At 43.4% G+C, this 15848-nt stretch overlaps 1 protein-coding gene across 3 annotated transcripts; it reads right to left on the reverse strand.

Moving 5' to 3' along the window:
- Positions 1–9555: 9555 nt before the first annotated feature.
- Positions 9556–14988, reverse strand: LOC124037589 (acyl-coenzyme A thioesterase 1-like). 3 transcript variants are annotated; one of them, XM_046352445.1, is made up of 10 exons: positions 14483–14982; positions 14086–14185; positions 13799–13989; positions 13418–13581; positions 12741–12860; positions 12421–12509; positions 12223–12316; positions 11842–11922; positions 10304–10407; positions 9556–9995 (listed from the first exon to the last, which is right to left on the reverse strand). In XM_046352445.1, the coding sequence occupies exons 1-10, from the start codon at positions 14676–14678 to the stop codon at positions 9779–9781; spliced, it is 1356 nt and encodes a 451-aa protein (XP_046208401.1). In that variant the 5' UTR covers positions 14679–14982; the 3' UTR covers positions 9556–9778. The 3 variants fall into 3 exon arrangements, with proteins under 3 accessions (XP_046208401.1, XP_046208402.1, XP_046208403.1); XM_046352446.1 differs by having other exon boundaries at positions 10266–10407; positions 14483–14967; XM_046352447.1 differs by lacking the exons at positions 9556–9995; positions 10304–10407; positions 11842–11922 and adding an exon at positions 11929–12136 and having other exon boundaries at positions 14483–14988.
- Between the last annotated feature and the right edge of the window lie 860 nt (positions 14989–15848).

Consider the following 15848-nt stretch of genomic DNA (forward strand, 5'->3'; position numbering starts at 1 on the left):
CTTGGGTCAAGATCTCTTTCTTGCTTTGCTCTTAGGAACGGGGAGCCATTGAAAGGAGTGCTTTATGGGCAGTGTTAATTGTGGAGGTGGAGCAATTGAAGTTGAAAATTCCTGGTGTTTGTGACGGCCACCGTTTGGTGCGACGTAGAACCGGTGGGGAGCGTGGTGAAACAGGAGTCATTGTCAGTCATGTTGAGTTTTGAGTCAGAGACTCTAGCAGAAAAAGTCGTGTTAGAGGCAGGTAGAGAGGCAGGTTGAAGTGGCCAGAGTCAGAATAGTGCAGATATGCTGAGGCAGTGAAGAAAGTGGAGGCGGATGGGTCAAGGGTGAGGGATTCTGAGATCTGATTTCAGAAGAGTTACAGATTTCAGAAGAGTTACAGGGTGTGTTGAGGGGTGGTATCCTGTCCTCCCAGGCCGTTGGCATGGTGCAGGAGCAGGTGCTGTCAAATTCGTGGAATGGGGTAGTGGGTATTTAATCAGTGTAGGTGCAAGGTGCAGAGAGGTATTTTATTTTCTATTTAAACTTTATTTACCTAGTCAAGTCAGTTAAGAACAAATTCTTATTTACAATGACGGCCTACCGTGGCCAAACCAGGACAACGCTGGGCCAATTATGTGCTGCCCTATGGGACTCCCAATCACACCCAGATGTGGTACAGCCTGGATTCAAACATGGGACTGTAGTGATGCCTCTAACACTGAGATGCAGTGCCTTAGACCGCTGCACAACTCAGAAGCCCTGGTGCAGGACATTTTACTGCAAAAGAGTTAATGGGGTGGTGATTTTTATTTTTATGAAATAGTGGTATGTAGGTGTAGGGTTAGTTGGTGGTACAAGTTTTTCATTTTAGGAACAGGAATAATGAAGATAATTTAATGTAGGTAGGTTGTGACAGGCCTCACAATTTAGTACAGTGTTTCCAACCTTGGTCCTTAAGTACCCCCAACTGAACACATCATTGTAACACATCATTCAGCATATTGAGGGCTTGATCATTAGTTGACAAGTTCAATCAGATATGCTTGTCCAGAGTTACAATAAAAAGGCTGTTGCTGAGTGCATAAGTGGTGGAGAGGGCGGGGGTGTGTGTCTGTAGTGTGTGTGTGTGTTGAGACAACCCCGGGCAGCTGAGTCAGTGAGAGGAGCCAGGGCAGCACATCTTTTTACCAGTTGTACTGTAGCTATTTAGATTGTCATTATGGTGACAGCTACTGCATTTCCAAACATTTCTCCATAAAACATATTAACACGTTAGAACTGATGCGCATCAAGAAATAGGGCGACAATGCGCAGAATAAATTTGCTCGGAGGTCGACTTTGCTTGTCAAGTCATGTCAAGCAAATGGTTTAAACTTATCAAGTGCTGCGCGAGGGGAAATGTTCAATGGAAGTTACGGAATTGCCAGACGTGCTTCTGATACGGAAAAAGCCCACAATCAAGCTGACATTGACTGTGGAGAGGGATACATCTGCTGGCCATTAAGTAGGCTATTAATGCATATACCAACGTAGGCTACCATTTGATGCAATAAATATGTTGAAATGACTATTACTGGACGAGGGAAGGCAGGAGTGCGTGACGAGGGAAGGCAGGTGTGCGTGACGAGGGAAGGCAGGAGTACGTGACGAGGGAAGGAAGGAGTGCGTGACGAGGGAAGGCAGGTGTGCGTGACGAGGGAAGGAAGGAGTGCGTGACGAGGGAAGGCAGGTGTGCGTGACGAGGGAAGGCAGGAGTACGTGACGAGGGAAGGAGTGCGTGAGGGGAAGGCAGGAGTGCGTGACGAGGGAAGGCAGGAGTGCGTGACGAGGGAAGGCAGGAGTGCATGACGCAGGTGATGATGGATGGCAGGAGTGAGTGACGAGGGAAGGCAGGTGTGCGTGACAAGGGAAGGCAGGAGTGCATGACGAGGGAAGGCAGGAGTGCGTGACGAGGGAAGGCAGGTGTGCGTGACGAGGGAAGGCAGGAGTACGTGACGAGGGAAGGCAGGAGTGCTTGACGAGGGAAGGCAGGAGTGCGTGACGAAGGAAGGCAGGAGTGCGTGACGAGGGAAGGCAGGAGTGCGTGACGAGGGAAGGCAGGTGTGCGTGATGGATGGCAGGAGTGAGTGACGAGGGAAGGCAGGAGTGCGTGTCGAGGGAAGGCAGGTGTGCGTGATGGATGGCAGGAATGAGTGACGAGGGAAGGCAGGTGTGCGTGACAAGGGAAGGCAGGAGTGTGTGACGAGGGAAGGCAGGTGTGCGTGACAAGGGAAGGCAAGAGTGCGTGACGAGGGAAGGCAGGTGTGCGTGATGGATGGCAGGAATGAGTGACGAGGGAAGGCAGGTGTGCGTGACGAGGAAGGCAGGTGTGCGTGACGAGGGAAGGCAGGTGTGCGTGACGAGGGAAGGCAGGTGTGCGTGATGGATGGCAGGTGTGCGTGTGTAACAGTATAATTTTAAACCGTCCCCTCGCCCATACCCGGGCGCGAACCAGGGACCTTCTGCACACAACGACAACAGTCACCCTTGAAGCATCGTTACTCATCGCTCCACAAAAGCCGCGGCCCTTGCAGAGCAAGGGGAAACACTACTTCAAGGTCTCAGAGCAAGTGACGTAACCGATTGAAACGCTATTTAGCGCACACCGCTAACTAAGCTAGCCGTTTCACATCCGTTACACGTGATGGATGGCAGGTCTTCCTGACGAGGGAAGGCAGGAGTGCATGACAAGGGAAGGCAGGTGTGCGTGACGAGGGAAGGCATGTGTGCGTGACGAGGGAAGGCAGGTGTGCGTGACGAGGGAAGGCAGGTGTGCGTGACAAGGGAAGGCAGGAGTGCGTGACGAGGGAAGGCAGGAGTGCGTGACGAGGGAAGGCAGGTGTGCGTGACAAGGGAATGCAGGTGTGCGTGACGAGGGAAGGCATGTGTGCGTGACGAGGGAAGGCAGGTGTGCGTGACGAGGGAAGGCAGGTGTGCGTGACGAGGGAAGGCATGTGTGCGTGACGAGGGAAGGCAGGTGTGCGTAACGAGGGAAGGCATGTGTGCGTGACGAGGGAAGGCAGGTGTGCGTGACGAGGGAAGGCATGTGTGCGTGACGAGGGAAGGCAGGTGTGCGTGACGAGGGAAGGCATGTGTGCGTGACGAGGGAAGGCAGGTGTGCGTGACGAGGGAAGGCAGGTGTGCATGATGGATGGCAGGAGTGCGTGATGGATGGCAGGTGTGCGTGATGCAGGGCAACCTGGCACCCTCAAGCGCCAGGAGGAGAGAAGAGCGGGAGCAGACGTGACACAGGAGCAATTAGGGTGAGGTGCCTTGCTCAAGGGCACATCAACAGAATCTCGGGGATTCAAACCAACGACCGTTCAGTTACTGGTCCAACGCTCTGAACCGTTAGGCTACCTGAAAAAGTGTCACTTGCCACATCATCACGACGATGCATTTTGCTTCAACATCATCAGGATGATGCGTTATGCTTCATATGATGCATTTTGCTTCAACATCATCAGGATGATGCGTTATGCTTCATATGATGCATTTTGCTTCAACATCATCAGGATGATGCGTTATGCTTCATATGATGCATTTTGCTTCAACATCATCAGGATGATGCGTTATGCTTCATATGATGCATTTTGCTTCATCATGATGATGTGGCAAGAGACACCTTGCTGCTATATAGTTTTTGCGTGCATTTTTCCTTTAAGATCATGTCCAATCATTAACAGTTTATTTAACTTAAAAACAACAAAAATACACAAACCAGGAACATGATGCGTAACTATATAAAAATAAATCCTGCTTCTGTGGAACCAAAGCATCATTGTTTTATCCATGATGATATTTAACAAAAACAATACATGGACTCATTCAGTTTACATTCTGCTGACATGCAAAACAGTTTGGGACTGTATTAACAGTTATACATTAACAGAATAATGTAACAAATACCTAAATATTGTTTTGGAGTGTAATTTTTCACTTACAAATTTAAGCACTTACAAATTTGTAACATATTGTACGATTTGGAATTCTAACATATCATATGTGATGCTTTTACACCTGCATTGTTTGCTGTTTGGGGTTTTAGGCTGGGTTTCTGTACAGCACTTTGAGATATCAGCTGATGTACGAAGGGCTATATAAATAAATGTGATTTGATTTGATTTGATACTAATTGCAGGATTACATTTTTATTTTCTCCAGGACTTTTTTTGTGGACCCGTTTTGGCTCGTGAGCACTATTTTCAAAACTACTGGCTGAAATGATACAAAACCTTTATAACGCATCTATTACTTTTTTTGTATTTTATTCTGATCCCCATTAGCTGTTGCTGAAGCAGCCACTACACTTCCTGGGGTCCACACAAAACATGACATAATACAGAACATCAATAGACAAGAACAGCTCAAGGACTGAGCAACACAAATTTTAAATAAGAAAAATAGAAAGAAAGAAAAGTTCCAACTGACAGTTACCCACACATCAGCACATATACACCACCTTTCAACAGTTTGGAGTCACTTAGAAATCTCATTGTTTTTGAAAGAAAAGTTCCAACTGACAGTTACCCACACATCAGCACATATACACCACCTTTCAACAGTTTGGAGTCACTTAGAAATCTCATTGTTTTTGAAAGAAAAGCAACAAAAAAAGCCATTAAAATAACATCAAATTCATCAGAAATACAGTGTAGAAGTAAATGTTGTCAATGACTATTGTAGCTGGAAAAGGCTGATATTTAATGGGATATCTACATAGGCGTACAGAGGACCATTATCAGCAACCATCACTCCTATGTTCCAATGGCACGTTGTGTTAGCTTAATCCAAGTTATAATTTGAAGAGTCTAATTGATCATTAGAAAACCCTTTTGCAATTATGTTAGCACAGCTGAAAACTGTTGTCCTGATTAAAGAAGCAATAAAACTAGCCTTCTATTGACCAGTTGAGCAAAACACCAGTCTCAATGTCAACAGTGAAGAGGAGACTCTGGGATGCTGGCCTTCTAGGCAGAGTTGCAAATTAAATGCCATATCTAAGACTGGCCAATAACAAAAGATTAGGATGGGCAAAAGAACACAGAAGCTGGACAGAGGAACTCTGTCTTGAAGGCCAGCATCCCAGCGTCGACTTTTCACTGTTGATGTTGAGACTGGTGTTTTGTGGGTTCTATTTAATGAAGCTGCCAGTTGAGTACTTGTGAATCTGTTTCTCAAACTACACACTCTAATGTACTTGTCTTCTTGCTCCGATCTCAGTTTCTTGCCAATTTCTCACATGGAATAGCCTTCATTTTTCAGAACAAAAATACACTGATGAGTTTCAGAAGAAAGTGATTTGTTTCTGGCCGTTTTGAGCCTTTAATCGAACCCACAAATGCTGATGCTCCAGATTCTCAACTAGTCTAAAGAAGTCCAGTTTTAATGCTTCTTTAATCAGCAAAGTTTTGCCAGTGACAGATTATGGTCAGTATTACTGTATCAAAGGCTGCACTGTCTAACAATAAAGCTCCCACAATCTTCTTATTATCAATTTCATTCAGACAATAATTTGCGTCACTGCAGTACATGTGTTCCCTTCTCTATAGACATGCTGACAGTGTGTTGTTAATTTGTTCACAGATAAATAGCATTGTATCTGGTCAAACACCATTTTTTCCAAAGGTTTGCTAAAAGCCAGCAGCAAGCTGATAGATCTCTTTGTGTTTGGTCTCTTTGTGTTTGTTTAAAATATCCTTCACGTGTGATAGAGAGACACTACTGTCCTCAACGGTACTCCCACCGGCTTTGGTCTTTGTCATAGTAGCTAGCAACATAGGTCACGGCGAAGACTGAAAAGAACAAACAGCAGGGATCTAGACAGCCACAAACTCAGGACAATCCGCGCTCCCAGCCACAAACCTGTTACATAATATTACACTATTTTAAATGTCACACACATTTCAAATAAGTGTGCAGAATGACTAATTCAACTCCATCTTTCATTGAATAGCACTGAGACGGCACTTGTGAAGGTGGTAAATGACATTTTAATGGCATCGGACCGAGGCTCTGCATCTGTCCTCGTGCTCCTAGACCTTAGTGCTGCTTTTGATACCATCGATCAACACATTCTTTTGGAGAGATTGGAAACCCAAATTGGTCTACACGGACAAGTTCTGGCCTGGTTTAGATCTTATCTGTCGGAAAGATATCAGCTTGTCTCTGTGAATGGTTTGTCCTCTGACAAATCAACTGTAAATTTCGGTGTTCCTCAAGGTTCCGTTTTATGACCACTATTGTTTTCACTATATATTTTACCTCTTGGGGATGTTATTCGAAAACATAATGTTAACTTTCACTGCTATGCGGATGAAACACAGCTGTACATTTCAATGAAACATGGTGAAGCCCCAGAATTGCCCTTGCTAGAAGCATGTGTTTCAGACATAAGGACGTGGCTGGCTGCAAACTTTCTACTTTTAAACTCGGACAAAACAGAGATGCTTGTTCTAGGTCCCAAGAAATAAAGAGATCTTCTGTTGAATCTGACAATTAATCTTAATGGTTGTACAGTCGTCTCAAATAAAACTGTGAAGGACCTCGGCGTTACTCTGGACCCTGATCTCTCGTTTGAAGAACATATCAAGACCATTTCAAGGACAGCTTTTTTCCATCTACGTAACATTGCAAAAATCAGAAACTTTCTGTCCAAAAATGATGCAGAAAAATTAATCCATGCTTTTGTCACTTCTAGGTTAGACTACTGCAATGCTCTACTTTCCGGCTACCCGGATAAAGCACTAAATAAACTTCAGTTAGTGCTAAATACGGCTGCTAGAATCCTGACTAGAGCCCAAAAAATTGATCATATTACTCCAGTGCTAGCCTCCCTACACTGGCTTCCTGTCAAGGCAAGGGCTGATTTCAAGGTTTTACTGCTAACCTACAAAGCATTACATGGGCTTGCTCCTACCTATCTCTCTGATTTGGTCCTGCCATACATACCTACACGTACGCTACACGTAGGCCTCCTAGTTGTCCCTAGAATTTCTAAGCAAACAGCTGGAGGCAGGGCTTTCTCCTATAGAGCTCAATTTTTATGGAATGGTCTGTCTACTCATGTGAGAGACGCAAACTCGGTCTCAACCTTTAAGTCTTTACTGAAGACTCATCTCTTCAGTGGGTCATATGATTGAGTGTTGTCTGGCCCCGGAGTGTGAAGGTGAACGGAAAGGCTCTGGAGCAACGAACCTCCCTTGCTGTCTCTGCCTGGCCGGTTCCCCTCTTTCCACTGGGATTCTCTGCCTCTAACCCTATTACAGGGGCTGAGTCACTGGGATGAGTTAGGTCTCTTTCATACCGTCCCTAGGAGGGGTGCGTCACCTGAGTGGGTTGAGCCACTGATGTGATCTTCCTGTCTGGGTTGGCGCCCCCCCTTGGGTTGTGCCGTGGCGGAGATCTTTGTGGGCTATACTCGGACTTGTCTCAGGATGGTAAGTTGGTGGTTGAAGATATCCCTCTAGTGGTGTGAGGGCTGTGCTTTGGCAAAGTGGGTGGGGTTATATCCTTCCTGTTTGGCCCTGTCCGGGGGTGTCATCGGATGGGGCCACAATGTGTCCTGACCCCTCCTGTCTCAGCCTCCAGTATTTATGCTGCAGTAGTTTATGTGTCTAAGGGGCTAGGGTCAGTTTGTTATATCTGGAGTACTTCTCCTGTCCTATCCGGTGTCCGGTGTGAATTTAAGTATGCTCTCTCTAAATCTCTCTTTCTTTCTTTCTTTCTTTCTCTCTCTCGGAGGAGGACCTGAGCCCTAGGACCATGTCTCAGGACTACCTGACATGATGACTCCTTGCTGTCCCTAGTACACCTGGCCGTGCTGCTGCTCCAGTTTCAACTGTTCTGCCTGTGATTATTATTATTGGACCATGCTGGTCATTTATGAATATTTGAACACCTTGGCCATGTTCTGTTATAATCTCCACCCGGCACAGCCAGAAGAGGACTGGCCACCCCACATAGCCTGGTTCCTCTCTATGTTTCTTCCTAGGTTTTGGCCTTTCTAGGAAGTTTTTCCTAGTCACCGTGCTTCTACACCTGCATTGCTTGCTGTTTGGGGTTTTAGGCTGGGTTTCTGTATAGCACTTTGACATATCAGCTGATGTACGAAGGGCTATGTAAATACATTTGATTTGATTTGATTTTGAAGGGGACCAAAACGCAGCGTGGTGTGAATACATTCTTCTTTATTGAATGACGAACAATAAGAACACTTAAACAAAAAGATAAAGACAACCATGACCACTATATAAAGAATGTGCAACATAACATAGACAATAACCCACAAAATACCCAAAGCAGATGGCTGCCTAAATATGGTTCCCAATCAGAGTCAACGATAAACACCTGCCTCTAATTGAGAACCAATCTAGGCAACCATAGACCTACATAAACACCTAGATGGAAACAACCCCATAAATCTACAAAACTCCTAGACAGTACAAACACCCTAGAATGAGACAAAAACACACATATCACCCATGTCACACCCTGACCTAACCAAAATAATAAAGAGAACAAAGAATGCTATGGTCAGGGCCATAGTGGAGTTTGGAGTGTGACTGTTTGAGGTTGTGGACAGGTGTCTTTTATACTGATAACAAGTTCAAACAGGTGCCATTAATACAGGTTAAGAGGAGCCTCTTAAAGAAGAAGTTACAGGTCTGTGAGAACCAGAAATCTTGCTTGTTTGTAGGTGACCAAATACTTATTTTCCACCATAATTTGCAAATAAATTCATTAAAAATCCTACAATGTGACTTTCTGGATTTTTTTTCTCTCATTTTGTCCGTCATAGTTGAAGTGTACATATGATTAAAATTAAAGGCCTCTCTCATCTTTTTAAGTGGGAGAACTTGCACAATTGGTGGCTGACTAAATACTTTTTTGCCCCACTGTACCACAAGGTTTTTTTTCACAGTCCCCAAATCCAGAACAAATAGAGCCCCAATTGCATGGAACTTCCTTCCATCTCATATTGCTGAAATAAACAGCAAACCTGGTTTCAAAAATCAGATAAAGCAACACCTCATGGCACAACACTTCTCCCCTATTTGACCTAGGTAGTTTGTGTGTATGCATTGATACGTAGGCTACGTGTAACGGATGTGAAACGGCTAGCTTAGTTAGCGGTGCGCGCTAAATAGCGTTTCAATCAGTGACATCACTTGCTCTGAGACCTTGAAGTAGTAGTTCCCCTTGCTCTGCAAGGGCCGTGGCATTTGTGGAGCGATGGGTAACAATGCTTCCAGGGTGACTGTTGTTGATGTGTGCAGAGGGTCCCTGGTTCCCGCCCGGGTATGGGCGAGGGGACGGTCTAAAGTTATACTGTTACATACTTTCCTCTGTTACATACGTGCCTTCGCCCATGCCTTTGAAAATATATATTTTTTGTTCTGTCCTTGAGCTGTTCTTGTTTATTGATGTTCTGTATTAGGTCATTCTATATTATGCTTCATGTTTTGTGTGGACCCCAGGGAGAGTAGCTGCTGCTTTTGCAACAGCTAATGGGGATCCTAATAAAATACCAAATACCAAACACATTTTAATCAAACCATATGGTTCAAATGAAAAATACATACCAAATAATACATACTTAAACAAATTGCATTCATATCAGAAGTTACATCATACAGTGAGGCCATTGATACAGTTTGGTGTAATCATGAGGCATCTGGGCAAGAAAAGTTATTTATTTCCTTGTCTGATCTGCATGGTGTCCATTGTTAATTACCTCACAGTCCATTTTCTTATGTCAGATAGAGCAATGATTCCACCTGCACTGATCGGTTAAGGGACGAGCTTTGCATAGGAGTGATACCATCTGACGTAAGACAATGCTCACAATCTGGACTGCACATGGGGTTTGACACTGTGACAGAGATGCTCTTGCAGAAAACCTAGAATCTTTTCCCATGAGTCTTCCTGTGCAACGGCGTGAGGTTTGTTGAGGCCTCCAAACAGCATGACCACTGCAACAAGTTGGAATGATGGCTTTAGATTTAAGACATTTGAGACATGGTATTCTTCTGACTGTATAAATGTAGACCTATATGAAAATTGGGTCCAGTAACATAAGAAAAACCTAGAACTGTAGGATCATTAGTGGACTAGTTTCATCTGGTGAGCTAGATCAAAGGTTGCAGCGCCCAGTGGTACTAGACGAATTAATTGGGACTCCTATAGGAGCACAATAACTATAAAAGCACAGCCTGTCTGCATGAATGACTCTGGAAAGGCACCTCTCTGTTGGCCTGGCTGCAACACAAAATTGCACGACCTGCAGTGGGGACCATAGGGAGGTTCAATCAGGTGACCAGCTCCAGGGTAGGACAGAGTGGTCAGCAGGTGACTGTTTCCTGTTCTCTCCATCATCTCCTTCATCTGAGGAGAACATTATGGAGTTTAGCTCTAATTACTTAATCTCATCAATTGATATCTTGACTTTAAAACCTCTTACATGTAAAGTCTCCATATTTGGGGACCCTATTAGATTTTTCTAATTCAATTCAGTCTGTTATGCGAACGGTAGCCCCTATTTGCAAAAGCAGGGTGTCTGCAGAAAGCTGAGTATCTTGGCTATTGATCGATGTCTTCAAATTTTTGGATTGACTTACTACCATATATGGGCATACAAATGTATAAGGGCAGGCCGTGCAGATAAGATCATTTCAAGATGGTTGCTACCTACATTCCGGTCAGCATTGTGAAGCATAAACGTTGACACACACCCAAAGCCGGGACTCCACAGATCACGAGGATATCTTATTTGTCTGCCTGTGACTTACCATTATTGATCACCAGCCCCGAGAGTCAACATTTTTATTTTACACAACGTTTCCACCGAACAGCAAACATCTTACAAGGTAAGCGTCGATTTTGTCTGTGTTTGAGCTGTAGCTACATGGGGGGATATCAAATTAGGAACAAATCTAGCCTATGGACAATGTTATCTGATGATGTATGACTTAATGGCAACATCAAATGTCCACCGAGTAACTATATCTTTGCGCATCAAACATATGATGCTTGTTTATGCGGTGTAGGCATCAATATATCCCGTATGTCCTCCGACACCACCACAATGTTTTAGAGAGGTTGGTGTTGTATACATTTGGTTTTTATGGTGAACAACAACTTTTGGGCACATCCAGTGCAATTACCACATTAGGACACTTTGGAGAGGTTGAAAGGACACTTGAATATCCCGTGGGTACCCCAAAACACCCCCACAGTGTTTGAGTGAGGTTGATATGGTAGAAATTGTGTTTTTATACTGAAAAAGTAGCATTTAGGGATTTTAAATATGTAATAGCATTGGAATTTTCTCATTTACAGACATATGCCACTTTGGAGAGGTTTAGGGACACTTGGAAGCATCCCATGACCACACCTGACACCCCTTACTAAAACATCTGCCCTTACTAAAACATCTGCCCATTTCTAGTTGTTAAGTCCCATTTTTATCTAATATTGTTCACATGTTGTGGAAGCCATCCGATGTGTTTCCAGCTCTGGGCATCAATAATTTACATACATCTTGTCAATGAAAGATGGTTATTTTGTGTGTGCTTGATCTTGTTTATTCTGAACTATGTAACTTCTATCTATCTAATTTCCTCATAATTTCCCAGATATCTTCTTTCCAAATATACCACGTTTTTGTATGTCAGAATCATGTAATTACACATGAATAGCAGTTCCTTTGGGCATGTCTATTTAGTCCGAAATCTACATTTTGCCATTACATTTAAGAGGTTTTTTAAACTGCATGTATGCAGCATGATGTTTTCCATAGGCAAACAAGACGTAGCTCACATCATCAGCTGATTCGACAGCAGCCCAATTCTGATCATCTTGTCCAACAACCAGCAGCAGAGGACATGTTACCCTCCCCATCTGAGGACAGAATAAAACAAAACGGAGCAGAACTGAACAGATTAATAGCCATTTAGGAAACATTGAATATTGACAGATACAACAATACTTCTGAGCCCTCAATCTTGTGAGATACTGGAGGATCCTGATAGGACTGGAGAAAGTGTGAAACTGTTCCCAGTATTGGTTGAGTTCTCCAGCGTAATCTTTTAGAGGTCCTTATCATCCTGTCCTCCTGTGTGGGATACATTTCCCTCGCTACAATCATCCAAACAAGAGCAGAGGACTGAAGGGTCTTTCTGAACATAACAGATATCTTACTTCCACTTTCAGGTCTATATCTTCTGGAATAGGTAAAAGAACGTCCCTCCAGATGATGCGATTCTCCTCATCAGTACGGGCCTTTGCATATTTTCTGAAAACGCATGGCCAAAAGTATAATACTGACTTTCTCCTTGAAAATCATTAGGCTACTTTATAAAAAAGACAAACACAAGTAAACATAAGCTATTGACTCACTTGTGTATACCCTGAGATGTTTCCGCAACGGACTGGGTGGCTCCAATTCGACACGCATGGCTGCCACTGATGCACACACAACATCTAGGCTAAAAGGAGTAGACAGAGATTTAATTAAACAGCATGAATACATTGTTTATTACTGACTGGGGACAGATAAACCAAAATGCATCATGTCGCTGTTATTAATGTGATTTTCCTAAACACAACTCAATGATGGTGAGTATGATGGGGGCATTTTGGTCTGGGTAAAGCGCATGCACATATGTTTATTCAGGAAATCAACAAACTGACAGGGCAGAAGTTTCTTAGGGACTTACCTTGACAGCTTCTGAGTAAGCAGTGATGGATAGAACCACTGTAACACCAAGGGAAAGGCCAAGCAGCGCAATTCGGTCAGCGGCCACTAGAGGGTGATCCTGCAGTAGTCTGAATGCAGCCTGAGAAGATATTAGCATGTGCCAATATTCATTTAGGCATTTATTCAAGTTATCTCAAGACAATGGATCAAGAAAGTCGTGCAGATGTTTTTTTTCCCCCCAGACCCACAGACGAGAGAGACAGCATAGTGGTGGGCGTGTTAGTATTCACATTTAAAGACGGTGAAAGAGTCCTCTCACCTGATTCCAAAGGTCTAAATCAGTTACTAATTGTGTAAGGTAAGGATTCAAACTAGCAAATAAACATTCACCACAGGCATTATGTAGCATTGTCTGTCAGACTGTCACTTGTCAGGCAAGTTATTGTTTATAAGAGCTTACCGACTGACTAAAAATAACTTCTTAAAACATAGTACATGTATTTGGAGCAGTTCCCATTTTAGCAGACACACACACACACACACACACACACACACACACACACACACACACACACACACACACACACACACACACACACACACACACACACACACACACACACACACACACACACACACACACATAAATGGCCGAGCGTCAACCATGATTTCTATATGAATATGGTAGACACAAACCTCAAAGTAAGGGTAGCCAATGGTAGCATTTTTATTTTGGTCTGGGAAGACATAAAGTAGCGCCATGGCAGCAAAGCCATGGGATGCCAAGAGAGCAGCTCTATATTCCACTAGGCCGCCACTACCTCCCCACATGTCTAAAACTCCAGGGAAGGGTCCGGGACCTTCAGGATGACATGACAAAAACATGATTGTTTATTTCTGCCACTTATCCTGTGCCTTAAACCAGTCAAAAGTGTGGATATATATATATATTAAACATGTCAGAACTCTAAATGAAATTTGTTAGGACTTATTATTCCTCTACAGGTCTTAAAGAGAACCCAGAAAAAAATGACCAAAATGTATGTGACCTTCAGTTATTGAGAGCATATTGTGTACCTGGTGGCAGGAACAGGGTACCTGTGACCCCTCCCTCTGTGATGTCGACCCTGCGGACTCCGGGGGACATGTACCAGCGCTCTGTGACGACACTCGCCAGGGCCACCTGCTCCCTGAAACCCTGACTCATGTGTCCCCTGTACACAGAGATGGTCACCACCATGGGAGTGTGGACCTCCTTCTTCCTCAACCTACGAGAGGTATAAACAATTTGTATTCCAAAACTACCAACCACTTCAGCGTTGGCCTGAGTGTCAGAATAACCTCATGTTCATTCTCATGTTTACCTGAGTTCCGGTCTACTGCCAGGTATTGGTCTCATGCTCCACATCAGACCCATGGGCTCAACACCCTCATATGTCCCCCCTACACTTGGATCCTTGAAGACTATTAATGACATACAAGTTACTTGAAAGTACAGGGCGAAAAGTGTGATTTGTGTAGCAAAAAAACACGCATTTTGTGACAGGTTTTTATATAGTTATGATGAATATGACACAAGTCTGAGTTTACAGAATCCATCATATTGTTATTTCACTGTAATTCCTTTAAATAAATTAAATTAATTAAAGATTTTCCAGTGCATTTACAAATGTTTTTTCTGCTGTTGAAGTTGCTAAATGAAGTAGAAAAATGAAGTAGCTAGAGGAAATTAAGTAGATAAATGGAAATAATATCTCTCACCTGTGACCCTTCCCTGGGCATCACTGACATAGTGCCCAAACGCCTCCCAGTAGTCTGTGTCTTCTGACTGATGTAAAGAATGCAGTGTGACCTCCTGTGTCGGTGGTAAGTTCCCCACAACCACATGGAACTTCTCATCAAAGAGGGCTCTCCATGGTTTTACAGTCAACACAGGAATCACACCCATCTGACACATGACTTCTTCACAAAAACTGTGACAACCTTAGTAGGTCTCCTTTATAGTGAAGTTGTGAACCGTCACTGCTCATCCGACCCGTGAGCAATGGTTAAAGACATCAATAGAGTGCCTAGGTCAATATCAAATCCAATTTTAACATTATTCGTCACATGCACCAAATGCAACAAGTGTAGACTTTACCGTGAAATGCTTACTTACAAGCCCTTCACCAACAGTGCAGTTCAAGAAGAAGAAACTTTTTATTATTTTAGTGTACTTGGAAAATATTAACACAATAACAATAACGAGGCTATATACAGGGGTATATAGTGGTATTCTGTCCGGTCCAAACAGCTACTTTAACAACTTGCTCAGTACATAAACGTAGATACCATGTACCTAAGGGTTTAATTATTAACTCAAATATTCAAACATAAAAAGGTGGATGAGTAACTAATCTGCAGGTCATTGCCACTGTCACGTTCTGACCTTTACTTCCTTTGTTTTGCATTTATTTAGTATGGTCAGGGCGTGAGTTGGGTGGGCAGTCTATGTTTGTTTTTCTATGATTTGGGGATTTGTATGTTTCAGCCTAGTATGGTTCTCAATCAGAGGCAGGTGTCATTAGTTGTCTCTGATTGAGAATCATACTTAGGTAGCCTGGGTTGCACTGTTTGTTAGTGGGTGATTGTCTATGTTAGTTGCTTGTGTCAGCACAGGTCTCATTTATAGCTTCACGGTCGTTATTTGTTTTTGTATTCAGTGTTCAGTACTTTCTTTTATTAAATATTCATCGTGAACACATACCACGCCGCATTTTGGTCCTCCGATCCTTCTCTCCTCTCCTCTTCAGATGAAGAGGAGGACGACCGTGACAGCCACTCTTCATGAAATGTGCAAAAATCTAGTATTAACGTATTAAAATGTGGCATTTTTAAACAAATAAGTACCTTGCGAGGAAAACATTATGAATGTGGGTTTTCACATGTGTATTTTGTTTGTGTGAAGGTTAAATGTAACACTATCGGTATCAGAGGTGATATTCACTGAGGCTGTGAGGGAGAACTCTAATCTCTGGTCAATCAGTAATATTTGTAATCGCTTATTTCAAATAATAAATGTGATATATCATGTACTGTTGCTGTTGCATCATCGACTGCCCCTGGCCAACCAGTATATATACAGCTG

The sequence above is a fragment of the Oncorhynchus gorbuscha genome, linkage group LG06, assembly GCF_021184085.1.
Source record: "Oncorhynchus gorbuscha isolate QuinsamMale2020 ecotype Even-year linkage group LG06, OgorEven_v1.0, whole genome shotgun sequence".
NCBI classification, from domain to species: Eukaryota; Metazoa; Chordata; class Actinopteri; order Salmoniformes; family Salmonidae; genus Oncorhynchus; species Oncorhynchus gorbuscha.

What these genes read in the sequence shown, in the direction of transcription:
- LOC124037589 (XM_046352445.1), bottom strand. Translation starts at nt 14,678, where the DNA reads ATGTGTCAGATGGGTGTGATTCCTGTGTTGACTGTAAAACCATGGAGA. An exon ending in TACCCTGTTCCTGCCACCAG is followed by an intron (nt 13,582 to 13,798) that starts GTACACAATATG and finishes GTCATCCTGAAG; the next exon opens with GTCCCGGACCCTTCCCTGGA. An exon ending in CTGTCGAATCAGCTGATGAT is followed by an intron (nt 10,408 to 11,841) that starts GTGAGCTACGTC and finishes TGTTCTCCTCAG; the next exon opens with ATGAAGGAGATGATGGAGAG.